The sequence below is a fragment of the Danio aesculapii genome, chromosome 16 (genome assembly GCF_903798145.1).
Source record: "Danio aesculapii chromosome 16, fDanAes4.1, whole genome shotgun sequence".
In the NCBI taxonomy this organism is placed as follows: Eukaryota; Metazoa; Chordata; class Actinopteri; order Cypriniformes; family Danionidae; genus Danio; species Danio aesculapii.
This window is the reverse complement of record NC_079450.1, coordinates 12,150,881-12,168,826: the sequence shown is the minus strand read 5'-3', so window position 1 is coordinate 12,168,826 and position 17,946 is coordinate 12,150,881. Positions and strand designations below refer to the sequence as shown.

General features: G+C 36.7%; 1 protein-coding gene across 1 annotated transcript in view; it reads right to left on the bottom strand.

Moving 5' to 3' along the window:
- The window catches only part of rims2a (regulating synaptic membrane exocytosis 2a), a 290,481-nt gene that overhangs the window by 177,891 nt on the left and 94,644 nt on the right, over positions 1-17,946 (bottom strand). Inside the window, exons 6-7 of the mRNA XM_056475706.1 lie at positions 4,931-5,330; positions 3,068-3,491 (exon numbers count right to left, since the gene is read on the bottom strand). Of these exons, the coding sequence (XP_056331681.1) occupies positions 3,068-3,491; positions 4,931-5,330 (824 nt within the window). The remainder of the gene's footprint in view (positions 1-3,067; positions 3,492-4,930; positions 5,331-17,946) is intronic.

The following is a 17,946-nucleotide window of genomic DNA, read 5'->3' as shown; positions in this document are numbered from 1 at the left end:
TGTGAAGCTGCTTTGACACAATCTACATTGTATAAGCGCTATACAAATAAAGGTGAATTGAATTGAATTGAAATGCCAAAAACTTAATAGTGAAAATATACAATGAGACATTCCATTCCATTCCCATGAAGTATAGCAAATAGTATTATTATTATTTGACACCCTTCAACTTCATGCATGATTAATTAAAGTACTGAGATACAGCAAACATTACTTAGTTGGTCATCTGATCTTAACCTGTCTTACTAGTTGAATAAACATATATGTTTCTAATTGACCAATATGACAGGAGTCCCTTAAAAATCAACAGATGACAGAATATTGTTTTCTTTCTGTTTCTTTTTCCACTCTGTGCCCCTGTTATGTAACACAGCCCATTACATCTGATCTGAGAGAACCAAAAGTCAGCGATATCTGTCACTGGAGGACAACCGAGAGAACACATACACGCTACACACACACACAGATGCATAGAGATCAAAAGCAACACACACAAGCCAGTAATTAGACACCAGTGAAATTCCCTCCAATATTAGTTATGTCATTTTCCAAACAAACAGTAACAAACGGTGACCAAAAAATCATTCTAGTACAGAGAATTATCTGAACAGTTTATGAAAACGTACCTCAAAAAGAAGCAGTCAACGATAGGGTTATTTTTTAAACCTTCTAAAACTAAATATTTAGATAAAACATTTCATTTAAATTTAAATTACTTGTATGTTCATTGGCTGTTCTTGAATTATTAAAGGAAACATCTAACTAAACATCTTTTTAAAAATAGGCTCATTTCTCAAGTCACCTGGAGTTAAACAGTGGAGTTTTATCATTTTTTTAAGCTAGTCAGCTGATCTCCGGTTGTCTGGCAGGACCACTTTTAGCTAAGCTTAGCATAAATCATTGAAGTAGATTAGACCGTTAGCATCTCATTTCAAAATGTCAAAAAAAGAGTGTCAATAATTGTCCATTTTAAAGTTTTATTCTCCTCGAATTTATTATTTTTTAAACTTTTTGAGCTAGATGCTAATGCTCTAATCTGATTTAATGATCTAAGCTGAGCTATGCTAAAAGTGCTCCCGCTGGTCTCTCGAAAATAGTAAAACTCAACAGTTTAACTCTAAGGGAGTTGAAAAATTAGCCTACTTTCCAAATTAAAGTGGAGAGTTCCTTCAAAAACAATGAGTAGCATGAAGCTTTTCAAACACTGACAGACACACAATGGCACCTCTTAAAAGAAACACACACACACAGGTCACTCCTCGCACTGCCTGACCACACACTCATACATACACTGTGAAACATCAGCAACAATCAAGAGTTATCAACATATAAAACATCAGTCAAAACTTAATTATTAAATTATTAACTTGCATTTAATAGCAGTTGGCACAAGAGGTTCATTTCATCAACATTGACTACAGTTCAATAGTTTGGGGTCAGTAAGAATTTCTGTTCCATGTTTTATAGATCACATATTCTTTATCCTTTTCTTTGAGTGTGAAAAACAAAAGTTGTTTGGGGAGGATTGTGAAACCATGGAGAGAATATATATACTCACCGGCCACTTTATTAGGTACACCTGTCCACCTGCTGGTTAACGCAAATTGTGCCCAATCCCATGGCAGAAACTCAATGCATTTAGAAATGTAGACATGGTCAAGACAATCTGCTGAAGTTCAGACCGAGCATCAAAATGGGGAAGAAAGGTGATTTAAGTGACTGAACGTGACATGGTTGTTGGTGCCTGAAGAGCTGGTCTGAGTATTTCAGAAACTGCTGATCTTCTGGGATTTTCATGCACAACCATCTCTAGGGTTTACAGAGAATGGTCCAAAAAGAGCAAATATCCAGTGAGCGGCAGCTCTGTGGGCGCAGTTCCTTGTTGATGCCAGAGGTAAGAGGAGAATGGCCAGACTGGTTCGAGCTGATAGAAAGGCAACAGTAACTCAAATAACCACTCTTAACAACGGAGGTATGCAGATGAGCATCTCTGATGCACAACACCTTCGACCTTGAGGCGGATGGGCTACAGCAGCAGAAGACCAGACCGGGTGCCACTCCAAACAGAAACCTGAACCTACAATTCGCTCACCAAAATTTGACAATAAAAGAGTGGAAAAACTTTGCCAGGTTTGATGAGTCTCGATTTCTGCTGCGATATTCGGATGATAGGGTCAAAATTTTGCATCAACAACATGAAAGCTTGAATCCATCCTGCCTTGTGTATCAATGGTTCAGGCTGCTGGTGGTGCTGTAATAGTGTGGGGGATATTTTCTTAGCACACTTTGGGCCCATTAGCACCAATTGAGCATCGTGTCAACACCACAGCCTACCTGAGTATTGTTGCTGACCAGGATCAGGATAACACGTCATGTCATAAAACAGTTCACTGTACTCAAATGGCCTTCACAGTCACCAGATGTCAATCCAATAGAGCACCTTTGGGATGTAGTGGAGATTCGCATCATGGATGTGCAGCCAACAAATCTGCAGCAACTGCGTGATGCTATCACGTCAATGTGGACCAAAACCTCTGAGGAATATTTCTAGTACCTTGTTAAATCTATGCTATGAAGGATTAAGGCAGTTCTGAAGGCAAAAAGGGGTCCAAGCAGGTACTGGTGAAGTGTACCTAATAAAGTGGCCGGTGAGTGTACAAGTATTGGGTAAACCCCAGAGAACTTTGGCAGATGATTCCCACCCTATTAGAAAAACAAACCAGTTTAATTATTTTTTCATCCCCTCAGCTGTAAAGTTTTTACACTTACTCAAGTTTTCCTTTTGTATAATGTGCTTTATTGTACTAAGTGACATGTTTGTACTGTATGCTGCAACCAAATTGCCCTCGGGAAATGATTAAAGATGAACTGAACTAAACTACGTGTCTCAGCTGACCACATGTGATCAGATCCCAAAAAGTACACGTTAATCCTAGGTGGAAACGTTTCTAAATAAATGCTTTCTTGCCTATCACATGATTTTTTTTTTGAAAGAGAAACTCATACAAACCCCAAACTTTAAATGCATTTGCAAGTACATAAACATAAACGTAAATATCTCCGTTACCTTTCTCACTGACTGACTCGCTCTCGATCTCCACATCCTCGCAGCTGGTGTACTCAGGCGTAGTGGCCAGTTCCTCCTCAGAGCTGCTCAGCGAAACCTGCCTCATTTTCCCGCCTCGTTTGGTCTTGTGAGGTTTAGGCGGCGGCGGCCTGACGGACTCCGATTGGTCGGAACTGAGCGAGTCGTTCCTCAGCATGCTCTCCATCTTTTCCCTTTTACTCTTCCGTACAGCAGAGACGGGATCCAGGAGCTGCTGCTGCCGGTGGGCCGAGTCTGTGCCAGGGGGACTGTGATTGGACCTCCAGTGCGTTTGTCCGGGGCCTGGTGAGTAGTGTGGACCTCGCAGAGGTCCCAGGGGCTCTTCCATCTCAGTGTACGCCAGGGAGACATCGCTGTGCCGCCGTTCATGCCTAAATCTGGAGACCTGATGAATAAAAAGAATTGATGTGAAATACTAAGAAGTTTTTTGTTGTTGTTTTTACTTCTGTGAAGTAAAAGGTGCAGTAGGTGATCTGTGAAAATGCTAACTTAGCATAATAGCATTGAAACTGCACGTCACTCCCTGCTGTCCAAAAGGACACACCAAATAGATAACCAGAGACATTTTTGTAACACTAGATCATGTCATTCACCAGTGATAAAACCTTATAGTACTTTATGATACTGTAATTCCAAACGTAAAATAACTGCTAGATATAATACAGCTTTTGAAAAACTGTATTATATCTAGCAGTTTTTCGGTTAAGTAACAAGAAAAACTCATCCTAATTTGCAATATTTTAAGCATGCAAGGACCGAGAGCCTCGCAAACCCGATGGAGCGCGTGTTTACAAGTTTACAGGTCCCATAAAGTAGCTCTAGATAGAAACTGTTGTTTTGTGTTTATCTTATGATTAAAGTTGCTGCACGTCTGCCGGTTCCCCTCTCAGAATGAGCGAGTTTAACTACTTGTATATTAAGGTGGCGTTCAGAAAAAACAAAACACTCGCGAAGAAACTCGATACAGAGGAACATAACCTACTGCCAGTGAACATTTCGGAAGTGTTATTACAGAGCAACACAAACAGCACGCAGAAGTATAAATGCACGGCTATGCATAAGGCATGTACCATAGGTCACAGCGATTGCTCGATGCAGTGGTATAAATCAGCCTTTACGTTGCCAAGAAAACGACCGACGCTGCTCCTTGATTGTGTTTAAGCAGCATTTCACCTCATTTTATGCTTAAACAACTGAATGAATGCTTAGGTCTATTTAACTGACTATATTTTGATTAAATTACATTATCGATGCACTAACAGACAGATACCCTATGAAATTGAAAATGGTGACATAAATCTTTCGCTAGAAGTTTACCAGTGGCTGAACAATGTAAAAGAACACTTTGGGTGACTTAGCTTTAAAGCATTAATCTCAAACCGATTTTGAACAGCATAGCAAAAGCATGCAGAATAGCATGCAAAAGCACTACTGAAAGCAGTTCAGGTTGATGTTGTTTGTCTGATACTGTCAGTCACTCTTTCAGCTGCAGGTCACCATGCTGTCAGGTCACCATCAATCTGTCTGCATGAACAGGGTGCGCAGATATCCAAATCTACATTTGTGGACAGATATTTTGGGCGACCTATCGTAATTTTCTGCCCAAAATTTTTATTGGATGAACAATTTTTAAGTACTATGCCTTACCCAGAATATAAAAATACATATAAATACATTAAGATCATTAACATGAATCATTACTATTGGAATGTGAAGAGACTTTCAACCAGCACAACAAAAAGTATTTCTGAAGACCATCACCTAGTGCACCTTTAAAATGCAATAAAGATATTTCAAAATAAATAAATGATTAAATCTGGAGACCTCAGCGTGCATGCGCATCTGCTCCTCGTACGGCTGTGGTTTGACTGGGTATCGGGCCAGGTTTGGGTCACTGCGGTAGCGGTTCTGGTACTCCTCCTGCCGCTGGCGCTGGAGCTCGTGCTCGCTCAGGGGTGGCCCGTCGGGTAGGAAGCCGGGTTCGGGTGGGTATTCCTCTTGAGAGTGCCAGCCGCCCCGCCGAGCCCGGTACCCCCCTCGCGCTACCTCCGCATCCTCATAGGAGCGCCCGCAGCCTCCCCGCCACTGCCGCTCTCCGGCTCCATAGTCAGACGGCGATCGTGGCATGCCGCCCTCCCCTGGCGCATACTGCGAACGCTCCGCCTTCTCCTCCCTTTGGTCGTATTTTTGGTTAGGATCCCTGGTTGCGGATGGGCTTCTTTTCCTGTTGATCACAAAGAAAACAACACTGTAGTAAAGCTGTACCAATATATCGTTGCAGCATTGATATCGCAATGTGCACATCAGCAATAGTCAAGGGAAGGGGTGATTAGGGGGCCCCGTGTGGTCCACCCACAACCCTACACCACCAAGTTAATATTTGTCATAACTGTAAAATTCAGTTTTAAGTCTCCTGAGAATATAAAAGCACATATGCTGAGATAAAATTGAACATGTTTACATACTGAATGCTTTCTTATGACCTGCACATGATAGGGACACAGTTGTGTGTTTTCTACTGCAGGTTTCAGTGAAATTTTGTGTGCTGTTTGTGTATCTGGGGAAATCTGTGAGCTGGTTTTGAATGTCTTCATGAACCGAGGATTTTTCAAGATCTGTGAGTGGGTTTTGAGCATCTTTGAGAACAGATTGATTAATGATCATCTCTCCTCATCCTCTTGGCTCGGCTTTAAGCTTTTACTATGGCTGGCGTGTCCCCTGTTGCATTATTCAATAGCAGCCTGACACTGTCGAGCATCATTCACAAATACAGAGCACACACATGTTTGCGACTGTGTGTGTGCGTTTTTCTGTGTCGAATTGGGATTATGAGTCGTTTTTTTTAATGTATGCACCTACTGTATGTAATACTGTAAAATAAACAGCCAGCATTAGTCATTATAACAAAATTAATTCTGATGAGATTCTTTAGAGGCTGCAAACTTTGAAAATTAAAATAAAATGACAAATGGTCAAAAAAAAAAGGTGCCATGATTTCAGACGTTTGTATTCGTTTTTAGACAACCCAATGACAACATTTTAACTTCAGAAGAGTTAAAAATAAATAAATAAACAAATAAACAAATTAAATAGAATATATATATGTAAATTAAATTAAAAATATAAAATTAATCTAATTAAACTAAATTAAATAAAAATACAGTGAAATAAAATAAACAAAAAATATAAAATCAAAAAATCTTAAATCAATCTTAAATTAAATTAAATTAAATTAAATTAAATTAAATTAAATTAAATTAAATTAAATTAAATTAAATTAAATTAAATTAAATTATTAAATTAAATTAAATTAAATTAAAATAAACTAAATTTAATTGAATTGAAATGAAACAAAACAAAACTAAATTAAAGTAAACGAAACAAAACAAAATAAAACAAAACATTTATTTAAAATATTTTATTAGACCTTTATAGAATGAAACAAAAATGAACATTTTACTCAAACCCATATTTAATAAACCCGGTAAATCCAAAGAAACTTTAAAATAAAAATATTATTACATATATAACAGCACATAAATTACACTGACACATATAGCTTTCACATAGTATCACATTTTGTTCCTTAGGGTGTATAACTGCTACAGAGACAAGCCACCCTATCACAACACTCAAATTAATGACTGACCATCAGAAGAGCACAGCTGGACACTACATCTGTGTTGAGCAGCACACAGGAGGACAGATTTCAAATATGGCAGAGCTCACACGCTATACAGCAAACTGAACTACTGCAATATTAAATCCTTAGCACTATTAGCATTAGCAGCTAACCAGCAGACTCTCCTCCTGAGTCTGAAAGGTGTGTGGATACAGCAGGGAAAGACGTGTCATTGTGAACTGCCCCATTTACATGTGATTTTTACTCATTTAAGCTGTAGTTTAGTGTGTATAAACCTGAAATAATACTCTGAAATAATAATCCCACTTCACAGTAGTAAAAACAATGTTGAATTAAGCAGTTTCTGTTTCTAGATCTGTCAAAGTCTACACTGTAAAAAATTGCAGTACAATTTACAGTATTACTGGCAATTTTGGCTGCCACTGTTCATTTAGTGCGCTTGTAAATTTTGCTGTAAAATTTGCTGTAAAGTACTGTAAATATTGAAAGTAGTACTGTAAAATTTGCCAGCAATACTGTAAAATTTACAAGCACACTGTAAATAATAATTATTGTACTGTGCTGTAATTATTGTTAAATTACAGTGCATTTGTAAATATTGCTGTATTTTTTGGAGTAAAATTTGCTGTAAAATGTTGTTGTAAAATACTGTAAAAATTAAAAGCAGTACTGTAAAATTTGCCAGTAATACTGTAAAATTTACAAGCACACAGAAAATTTAGAATTACAGCTGTGGTGTAAAACTATTGCAATGTGCTGTAATTATTGTTAATTTACAGTGCACTTGTATATTTTCCTGTAAAATTTGCTGTAAAAGTTTGCTGTAAATGTTGTAAAATTAATTGTACTGTCAATTTGCCAGCAATACTGTAAAATTTACAAGCACATTGTAAATTAATAATCACAGTTGTGCTGTAAAACTATTGTACTGTGCTGTAATTATTGTTAATTTACAGTACACTTGTATATTTTGCTGCAAAGTTTGCTGTAAAATACTGTAAAAATTGAAGCAGTACTTTAAAATTTGCCAGTAATTTACATTTAAAATGTATTTAACTTACAAGCAAAAAAAAAAAAAATAATACTTGTTTTAAGAAATAATGCGCCAAATTAAGTGAATTTTCCCCTAAAACAAACAAAATAATCTGCCAATGGGGTAAATAAAATAATCTCATGTCAAAAGGAAAAACTAGATTATATTGCTAAGCCCATTGGCAGATTATTTAGCTTGTTTTAAGGAAAAATTCAATTTTGGCACAGTATTATAAACCATTTTTAACAACTATATAATTTTTAGTCATTTATTAATTTGTTTAATTTAATATTTACCTCAACTAAAGAGACTAATGGACAATGTTTTCAGCACAAGTCTATTCTTGGTTTAATTTTGGAGACCATCAATCAGAGATCATTCTCAATATTCAGTTGTGGCCTGTATTTAGTTGTAATGTATTTGATTGCTATAAAGGTGTCAGTAAGTTTAACCTGGTGCTATAAAATCAATCTGCTACAGTTGACACTATTGCTGTGCTGTTAATCTAATGTAAACGTACCAAAAATCATCAAGAGACCCCCTGTCATTGTCCCGCGACCCCCACTTTGGGAACCACTGACATAATCAACAATACATTAGGCTAGCTCTATATAAAAAAAAAAAAAAAAAACAAACAAACAAGAGAATTGTCCAACAGACCTTCACACCTCAGCCACAAAATCCGATGTTACAGACGTTCAAGTAAATGCAAATTCAAGAAACTTCAAGCTCAAAAACACGATGCGCAAACAGTCTAAATCCTTTCTGCCAGTCGTGTAAACCCCACATAAAGTTGTCTGAATCTGCAGGACTTCACAAACGGCTCTCTCTGATGTCAGTGACTTATAAAGCAGCCACAGCAATGCATTCTGGGAGCTGGAGATGTTTCTCCGGGACAGACGCGGTGTTATGAGCCTCCGCCATCGCTCATTGGTGGAGATTTGGATCCGCGGCCCGACAGAGGATTTTTATTTAATCTGGTGTAACCGTGTGCCAGAATAAAACAGCACTCTCAAATCAAACAAATCACCAATTTATGCTTTTTTTCCTCCCTCACTCTCTCTCTTGTCCTATTTTTTTTTTTAAGACAAGGCCGATTATCTTTGTAAATCTAATTCTGTTGTGAATTTATTGGGACATGCAATGGGTTTAGATATACAAAGCACAAAGATGTCCAGAAAAATGTCAACATCCAAACAGAAGCTAAACCAATAGTGTTTTTCCTAGAACGATACCATAAACAGAGATTTTTTTTGAGCCTTTAAAAGATAAAGTGGTGGTAATACCATGGGATTGTTTTGATATATGCTCCAGTAAATGATAATGATATTCAGATACTATGACAGTTGTATGAATGATGCATAAAATGATTAAAAATAAAACTAAGATAATGATGAGGCAAAATCCACAATGAAATTATGGCACACTTTTAATAAAAAAAAAATAAATAAAAAAAATAAAAAGTTGAATTTTTATTTATTCTAATTAAATTTTAATTATAAAATTAAACAAACTGCAGTATTACTTTTAATGAAATAATAAATTGATTTAAATTAAAATAAAATCCTAGTATTACCTTAGTAAAATTGTCGATAAATAAAACAGAAGAAACTAAACAGAAAATAAATTAATCCTTATGAAATGAATAAAATATATATATTTTTAATTATTACTTACAAAACATGCTCAAAATGAAAACCATAGTTAAAATGATATTATGATGACTATTACGACAACGAATACTACTACTATGACTACTACTACGCAACTACTACAGTAATTACTACTACAATAATAATAAAAACAACTAATAATAACAACCATACTACGACAATGACTACTACTACTAATACTACAATTTTAATAAAAAAAACGAATAATAATAGCAACCATACCACTACGACGACGACTAATATGATGACTACTACTACTACAATAACAATAAAAACAACTAATAATAACAACAATAACAACCATACTACTACTACTACGACAACAATTATGACTACTACGACAACAATGATGGCTACTACTACAATGAGTAGGACGATGTATGTATTACTACTAATAGTACAATGATAATAAAAAACAACTAATAATAATAACAACCACACTACTACTACAACGACGACTGATGTGATTACTACTACTACTACTACAACAATAACAATAAAAAAAACAATAATAATAACAACCATACTACTACTACTGACAACGACTACTACTTCGACGACTAAGACAATGAGTACTACTACTACAATAACAATAAAAACAACCAATAATAATAACAACCATACTACTACTACTACTATGACAACGACTACTACTTCGACAACTAAGACAATGAGCACTACTACTACAATAACAATAAAAACAACCAATAACAATAACCATACTACTATGACAACGACTACTACTTCTACAAAAACAATAAAAACAACCAATAATAATAACAACCATACTACTACTACTACTACTATGACAACGACTACTACTTCGACGACTAAGACAATGAGTACTACTACTACAATAACAATAAAAACAATTAATAATAATAACAACCATACTACTATTATTACTACTAGTAAAATAATAATAAAATCAACTAATAATAACCATACTACTACGGCGATGACAACAACTACTACTACTACAACTATGACAACTAATAATAAAAAGAAAAACAACTAATAATAAGAAAAACAGCTATTAATAACAAAAAACAACTTGAATATTATTAAAAGTAATAATAATAACAATAATAATATTAATAACAACAACAATAATAATAATAATAATAATAATAATAATAATAATAATAATAATAATAATAATAACAACAACAATAATAATAATAATAATAATTGTAGTAATAATGTTCCCCATCAGAACAGCTGGTAGCACAGGTAAGCAGCACAGTGGTATGAAGATGATTAACAGGACACAGACATGTGTTTCTGCCACAATCAGCCCTGATACTGTCAACCAGCAGCAGATCCAGGACAAGCAGACCTGCCCTGCTGAAGAAGACAGTAAAATAGGCCAAAGCCCTGAAGAATAAAGCAGGAGAATCATAACCATCTTTCCTTACACAGCGCAACAAGGAGACATTTTCACACTAACAACACTGCGAAAAACATGCTAGTGCTGGCCTGGAAAAAAAACCCTACAGATTGAAGAAACTCCAAGCTCAGAAACTCGATCCACAAACAGTCTAAATCCTTTCTGCCAGTCGCGTAAACCCCACATAATGGTATTACTGTTTTATTAAATAACATAAAGGCGTTATTATAAATCAAATCAAATCGTATAAATATTTAACAAAATCAAATAAACTTAGATTATAGGCTACTGATAAAAATATAATATGGACCCATTTGCAACTTCTATATCTTCAACGTCTGACCTTTTTTCTCAAAATTTTGAGCTGAAAGAAAGTAAAGGCTGATTTATACTTCTGCGTCAAAAAAGGTAACTACATGTCGCAATGACACGTAGTGCAAGCTCTGTGATTGGTCGGCTTGGTAGAAGTGATGAGTGTGGGTGGTGCAGAGTGCCGCAACCCCAAATAGATCCTTTTCAAATGATGTCACGTGATGTTCGGTTTCACTCCACGCAATGTATCTTTACTTCCGCCCACACAGAACTCCCCATAGAGAATTTACCCAGTCAGCTGTATATTTATACAAATATGGTTAGATGGTCACTACGGCTGTTTACTAACAATAAGACGACTGCATTTTAATTATAAGATTACTCTGCTCTTAATTCATTTAAACAGAAAAACTGAAGAAAAAAAAACATTTATGGATCAGTAAATAAATGATGAAACTGATTGCATTTATAGATGAAATACTTACCAAATAATATGAGAAAATTTAGTTAAGATTTTTACTCATGCTGGAACATTCACATAACAAATAATATGCATTTATATTCATAGCAGCATCAAAGTAAAAATAAATCCATTACTGAGGAAATAAACTGAATTAATAAGTGAAAAGGTTGCAAACATGTAATTTTTTTCTTGATAAACAATAACTTATTCCTATTCTTAATAACTGAATCATTTTCAAACTCAGAAAGCAGTTCAGTATTGAAAAAGAAACATTTGCACATGTCCAATGCGTTAACAGACTTAATCACAATGTACAATGTTAATATATTCAGCTGTAAATTTTCCAAAGAAGTATCCCATTCATTCAAAGGTAAATTAGAACTAAAATTACACTGCTTTGACGATACGGGGAAGTGATGTCATTTTGAAAAGGGTGTATGGATCGAGTGTTTAAAAGTGTCGAGTCCCATGAAAAAGCTTTATATGGAAACTTTTGCTTTGTGTTTACCTTATGATTAAAGTTGTTGCACGTCCGCCGGTTCCCACCTCTGAATAAGTGAGTTTTAGCTACTTGTACATTAAGGCAGGGGTTTTCAAACTGTGGGGCGCACCTATTAAGGGGGGCGCGAGAACTTGAGGCATGCACTCGTGCAAATTATGATGACATTTTTTATGCACTCAGTAGAGTGAATCTGATTAACATTAGTTCCACAGCTAACTATCAGGCACATGTAGAGTTAACGTGTTCGAGTAAAACATATACAAATAAAATGGACCAGGTGCATTTTAAAATGAATGACGGTGAATGAAAGTAAAACTGGTGAGCCTTCTGACAAAAAAGTGCCCTTCTGAATCAAATCAGCAGGATGCCCATCTGAATATTTCCCTTACTTTGAAGACATACTCACTATGTTTACATTGACATCAGTAATCTAGTTCTTTGCCTTAATCTGAATAAGACAGTAATATAATAAAGGTGTTACGTGAAGTGCTTTTTGAATGTCGCGTACTTGCGAGTCCCATATCATTTTGGGTGTTTCATCTTTAATTTTTTTAATTAACTGCAGTTGGGCTGTTTCACTTTCACTCATGAACATTTTATTCATGACTCCATGACAAACTGAGGTATTAGACGCGAATATGGAGTAAGGACTGGAGGAATAGTGTTGTTTTAATGGATTTTGATACTGCACGATGAATGGAAAAGAAAAAAAAAAACTTCCGCATTTCGTGATGTGTGTGTGCGTGTGTGGATCTTGTCACAAAATGCGGCGAAAAGTCCTACATGACGGTAATAATTTGATTGCGGTGTTTACTTCAGTAATGTCACTAATATATGCATACTCCACACGTCTTAATCCGATTTCTGTTTAGTTCAAATATGACTTTAGTCGGATTAAGGTAATCAAAAATCGCTGTTTACACGGTAGACTCTAATCAGAGTATTGTCTTAATCGTATTAAAATCGTATTAAAGTATTGTTGCCCATGTTAACGTACTTAATGTTCGACTCAACCACACCATCAGGGCTCTGCGAACTTGGATTTGCGAAGCAGCATTTTCTGTATGTACGTACATCAAATGCAAGTATGCTATAGCTCACATTTATTGGCAGTGGAATATGATTTACGGTTAGTCGTGTCAGGAATCCAACCACAGATTAGCATGTTGTCCTCACAGAAACAGGCTCAGCCATCATTCTGAATCAGGTAAGCTGTATATTTATGTTTCAGCGTAATTAATGCTACGCACCTTAAACACAGCAAGTAATATGTGAATGATGGCTCGGGGGAGGGGTGCCTGGGGTGGGTGCGAGTGAAATTGGATAAACTTGGGTGGGGGGGCGTGTGTCCTAAAAATGTGAAAACCCCTGCCTTAAGGTGGCGTTCAGAAAAAACAAAACACCTTTGAATAAACTGGACACAGAGTAACATAACATAACCGACTGCCAGTTAGCGTTTCGGAAGTGTTATTGCAGAGCAACACAAACAGCATGCAGAAGTACAAATGCATGGCTGTGCGCAAGGCAGGCACCGTGGATCAAGCCGATCACTCAACGCAGAAGTATAAACCAGCCTTAAGTCTTTTCAAAGGTGGTAAAAGTGACTTTAGATGGACTATGAAAACAAACTTTTATATTATTTTGAATAATAAATATTTCACAAAAGGTTTAGAAACAGACAACAAGTTAAAAAAAATCACTTCTACTGTTCTTATGGTTATTGTTTTTAATTATTAAAACATGCACAAATATTTAATCATAAACACATACTGTAGTGCCGCACATGGTAGTCATAGTAATTCTTGGAAAAGAGTGTGTACAGTAATTCTGTTTATGAGTGGCCCATATAGAACAGCTTACACACTTTACAGGAAACAGCAATCAACACCAGAGGCCTGCAATTCCCATCATGCACCTCTCTCTCTGGGTTTTAGAGGAAATAAACACGTCTGGAAGTGAAGTGTGACCAACTTGAGCCACATCAGTGAGCACCGATTCCCATAAACACCCATCAAAGAGCTCACATCTGCCTGACACACACACACTCACTTACTCACAAAACCATGATGCTGCCTTCAAGTCTTTAATCAAAGAACATCTCTACTGTGATGAGGTGTTTAATGGTTTGAAAGGAGAGGGGGGGCAACCTGTCAATCAGTTGAGATTCACCAATGGCAAACCACTACCATCCAATCAATCGCCCATTAACAAATCAAGACCCCCATTTTACATTCAATCGTTTTCAAGGTGTTTCATTTGAATATAGACTAAAGTTCCTGTTTTTTTTAAGCCTTAATGTAAAGTTTCTATTTGAATAATGTGTAAATGAGTGAACAATACAACAAATGATACTACGAACAGACAGATAGAGACAGAACGATAGAGAGAACAATAGAGCAAATGATACAAACAATACAATGAACAGACAGACAGAATAACAGAGAGAACGATACAATGAACAATACAACAAACAGACAGATAGATAGACAAAGATAGATAACACGATGGACAGACAGATAAAACAAAAGACAGAGACATGACAATAGAGAGAAAAATAAAATGAATGATACACTGAGTGATACAACAGACAGACATAAATAAAACAACCGCTCGACAGACAGAAAGACAGAGAGGGGACAATAAATAGAACGATAGAATGAATTATTTAACAATCAATACAACCAACGATACAACATCAGACAAAACGACCGACCAACAGACAGTCCGACAGACAGACAAGACAATAGAGAGAACGATAGAAAGAAGAATAGAACAAATGATACAACGAACAGACAGAAAAACAGAAAGATAGAGAGAATGATACAATGAATTACACAATGAACAGTTCAACAAACAATGCAACGAATAGACAGACAGAACGATAAAGAGAATGATACAATGAATGATACAGCAAACAATACACCAAACAGACAGGCAGAATGATAGAGAGAATGATACAATGAATAATCCAATGAACCGAGAGTCACAGATAAAACGAAAGACATATGGCCATAGAGAGAACAATAGAATGAATGATACACAGAATGATACAACAGACAGACAGACAGACAGACAGACAGAACAATAAAATGAATGATATAACAACAGACAGAATGACAGACAGAACAACCAACCAACAGACAGACAGATCGACAGACAGACAGACAGACAGACAGGACAACAAAAAAAATTATAGAGAGAACAACAGAACGGCAGAACAACAGACAGAACAACTGTCCAACAGACAGACAGACAGACAGACCGACAGACAGACAGGACAATAGTGAATGATAGAGAGAACGATACAACAAACAATACAGACAGAACAACCAACCAACAGATAGGCCGGACAATAGAGAGAATGATAGAGAGAACAATCGAACGACAGAACAACCGACTAACAGACAGTCGAGCAGACAGACAGGACAATAGAGAATGACAGAGAGAACAACAGACAGAATGACAGACATAACAACTGACCAACAGACAGGACAATAGAGAATGATAGAAAGAAAGATACAGACAGAACAACCAAAAGACAGGCAGGACAATAGAGAGAATGATAGAGAGAACAATAGAACGACAGAACAACCGACTAACAGACAGTCGAGCAGACAGAAAGGACAATAGAGAATGACAGAGAGAACAACAGACAGAATGACAGACAGACAGAGCGACAGACAGAACAACTGACCAACAGACAGGACAATAGAGAATAATAGAAAGAACGATACAGACAGAACAACCAACAGACAGACAGGACAATAGAGAGTCATAGAGAGAACAATAGAACAAAAGAACAGACAGAACAACAGACAGAACAACCGACCAGCAGACACACCGACAGACAGGACAATAGAGAGAGTGAAAGAGAGAACAATAGAACGACAGAACAGACAGAACAAGAGACAGAACAACCGACCAACAGACACACTGACAGACAGGACAATAGAGAGAGTGAAAGAGAGAACAATAGAACGACAGAACAGACAGAACAAGAGACAGAACAACCGACCAACAGACACACTGACAGACAGGACAATAGAGAGAGTGAAAGAGAGAACAATAGGACAAACGATACAACGAACGATACAGACAGAACGACAGACACAATGACAGACAGAGCAACCGACCAACAGACAGACCGTCAGACAGACAGACAGAAAGACAGGACAATAGAGAGAATGATAGAGAAAACAATAGAACAAATGATACAACAGAATGACAGACAGAGAAAATGACAGACAGAACGATAAACAGAACAACCGACCAACAAACAGTCAGGACAATAGCGAGTGTGATAGAGAGAACAATAGAACGATACAGTGAACGATACAGCAGAACGATACAACAGAACAACAGACAGACAGACAGAACAACAGACAAAGAAAATGACAGACAGAACAACCGACAGATCGGCAGACAGACAGGACAATAGAGAGAACGAAAGAAGTGAACGATGCAACGGAACGATGCAACAGAACGACAGACTGAGAGACTGAGAGACAGACAGACAGACAGACAGAATATGGTGTAGGAACATTGTTAAACTTGGAACTTGATATTTTTCAAGCTAAGTTTTAAAGTTGATTAAATGAATGAGTAATAAATGAAGTCTCTCTGATGGCGTACAGTAGCGGTCATGGTCTTCTTGGCGTGGGCGACTGAAGGATCAGTGTCTGAGCCTCCAGCATGCTCTCCTGAAAAGCAGCTTGCGTCAGTCGTGACATTCCATTAGCATGCATTCATATCTTATTATTTCGCACTACAAAGGCGAATGTTGAAATCCAACATTCAAAACAGGCCTTGGACTCCTTTAAAAAAAACCTGAGCTTCGAGTGAAATGTCCGGTAAAATGCTCTTGCAGAAGAGAGCACGTCAGGTGGAAGAAAAATACCCACAAAGCACGACTGCGCCTCCTTTCAACACTCGCCTTCAATTTAAAGTCGGGCCGTTTCTGCACCAGTAAGCATTTCGCCCTGGGGATCCTGAGCAAACCAAGACATTCTCCCGTCTATTTTTAACCGCCATCAATTATGAAATAAAAAACCTCCAACAATAATTACAATAATATGTACGACTTGCAACACTTTTCTTTGTGCGGACGGAGCGCTATAATGCAGCACTTCAGCAAGAAGAGAAAAGCACATTTAGGGAAATCAAACCCGGTCCAAACGCCACAGCTCCTGCACTTACAGTAATCATCTGGACTTGATGAATGCAGGGATCTGATGGTGTGCTGTGAATTGACATTGAGAGTGCTTAATATTGCTGCGGAGAGAAGACTTCGACTCATTACAGCTGGAAGAGAGCACTGCTGATCTGCCCTAAACTGCCCTTTTAGATCTGCTTACAGTACAGGCTTTCTGCTCACATTACTGGAGCTCTGCACAGACAACAGGACACTAACCAAACAGAAACAGAAAGTAGCATTGTTAGACCTGTTTTAGAATGGTAAACTGAAAAGCAGGACGTTTCTGAAAAAATGCAACAATAACAAAAACATAATCTGTACTGAAAAGGGTGCTGAAATTTCTGTTGAAAAGGGAATTGAAAATTCTTATAAAACAAAATAGAAATTCTGACTGAAAATAGGAAAATAAATTGCAACACTAAGAACTAATTTAATATGTTATGTAATATTGATAAGATGTGATTATTACATTATATTGAATTACATATAATATTGTATTAGATTTATTAGTATGTTCATATGCGTGTGTGTTTGTGTGTGTGTGTGTGTGTGTGTGTGCGCGTGTTTTTTACCTGGATATTAACTAGCCATTTTCCCTTAATAAAAAAATAAAAAGTAAAAAGTAAACTA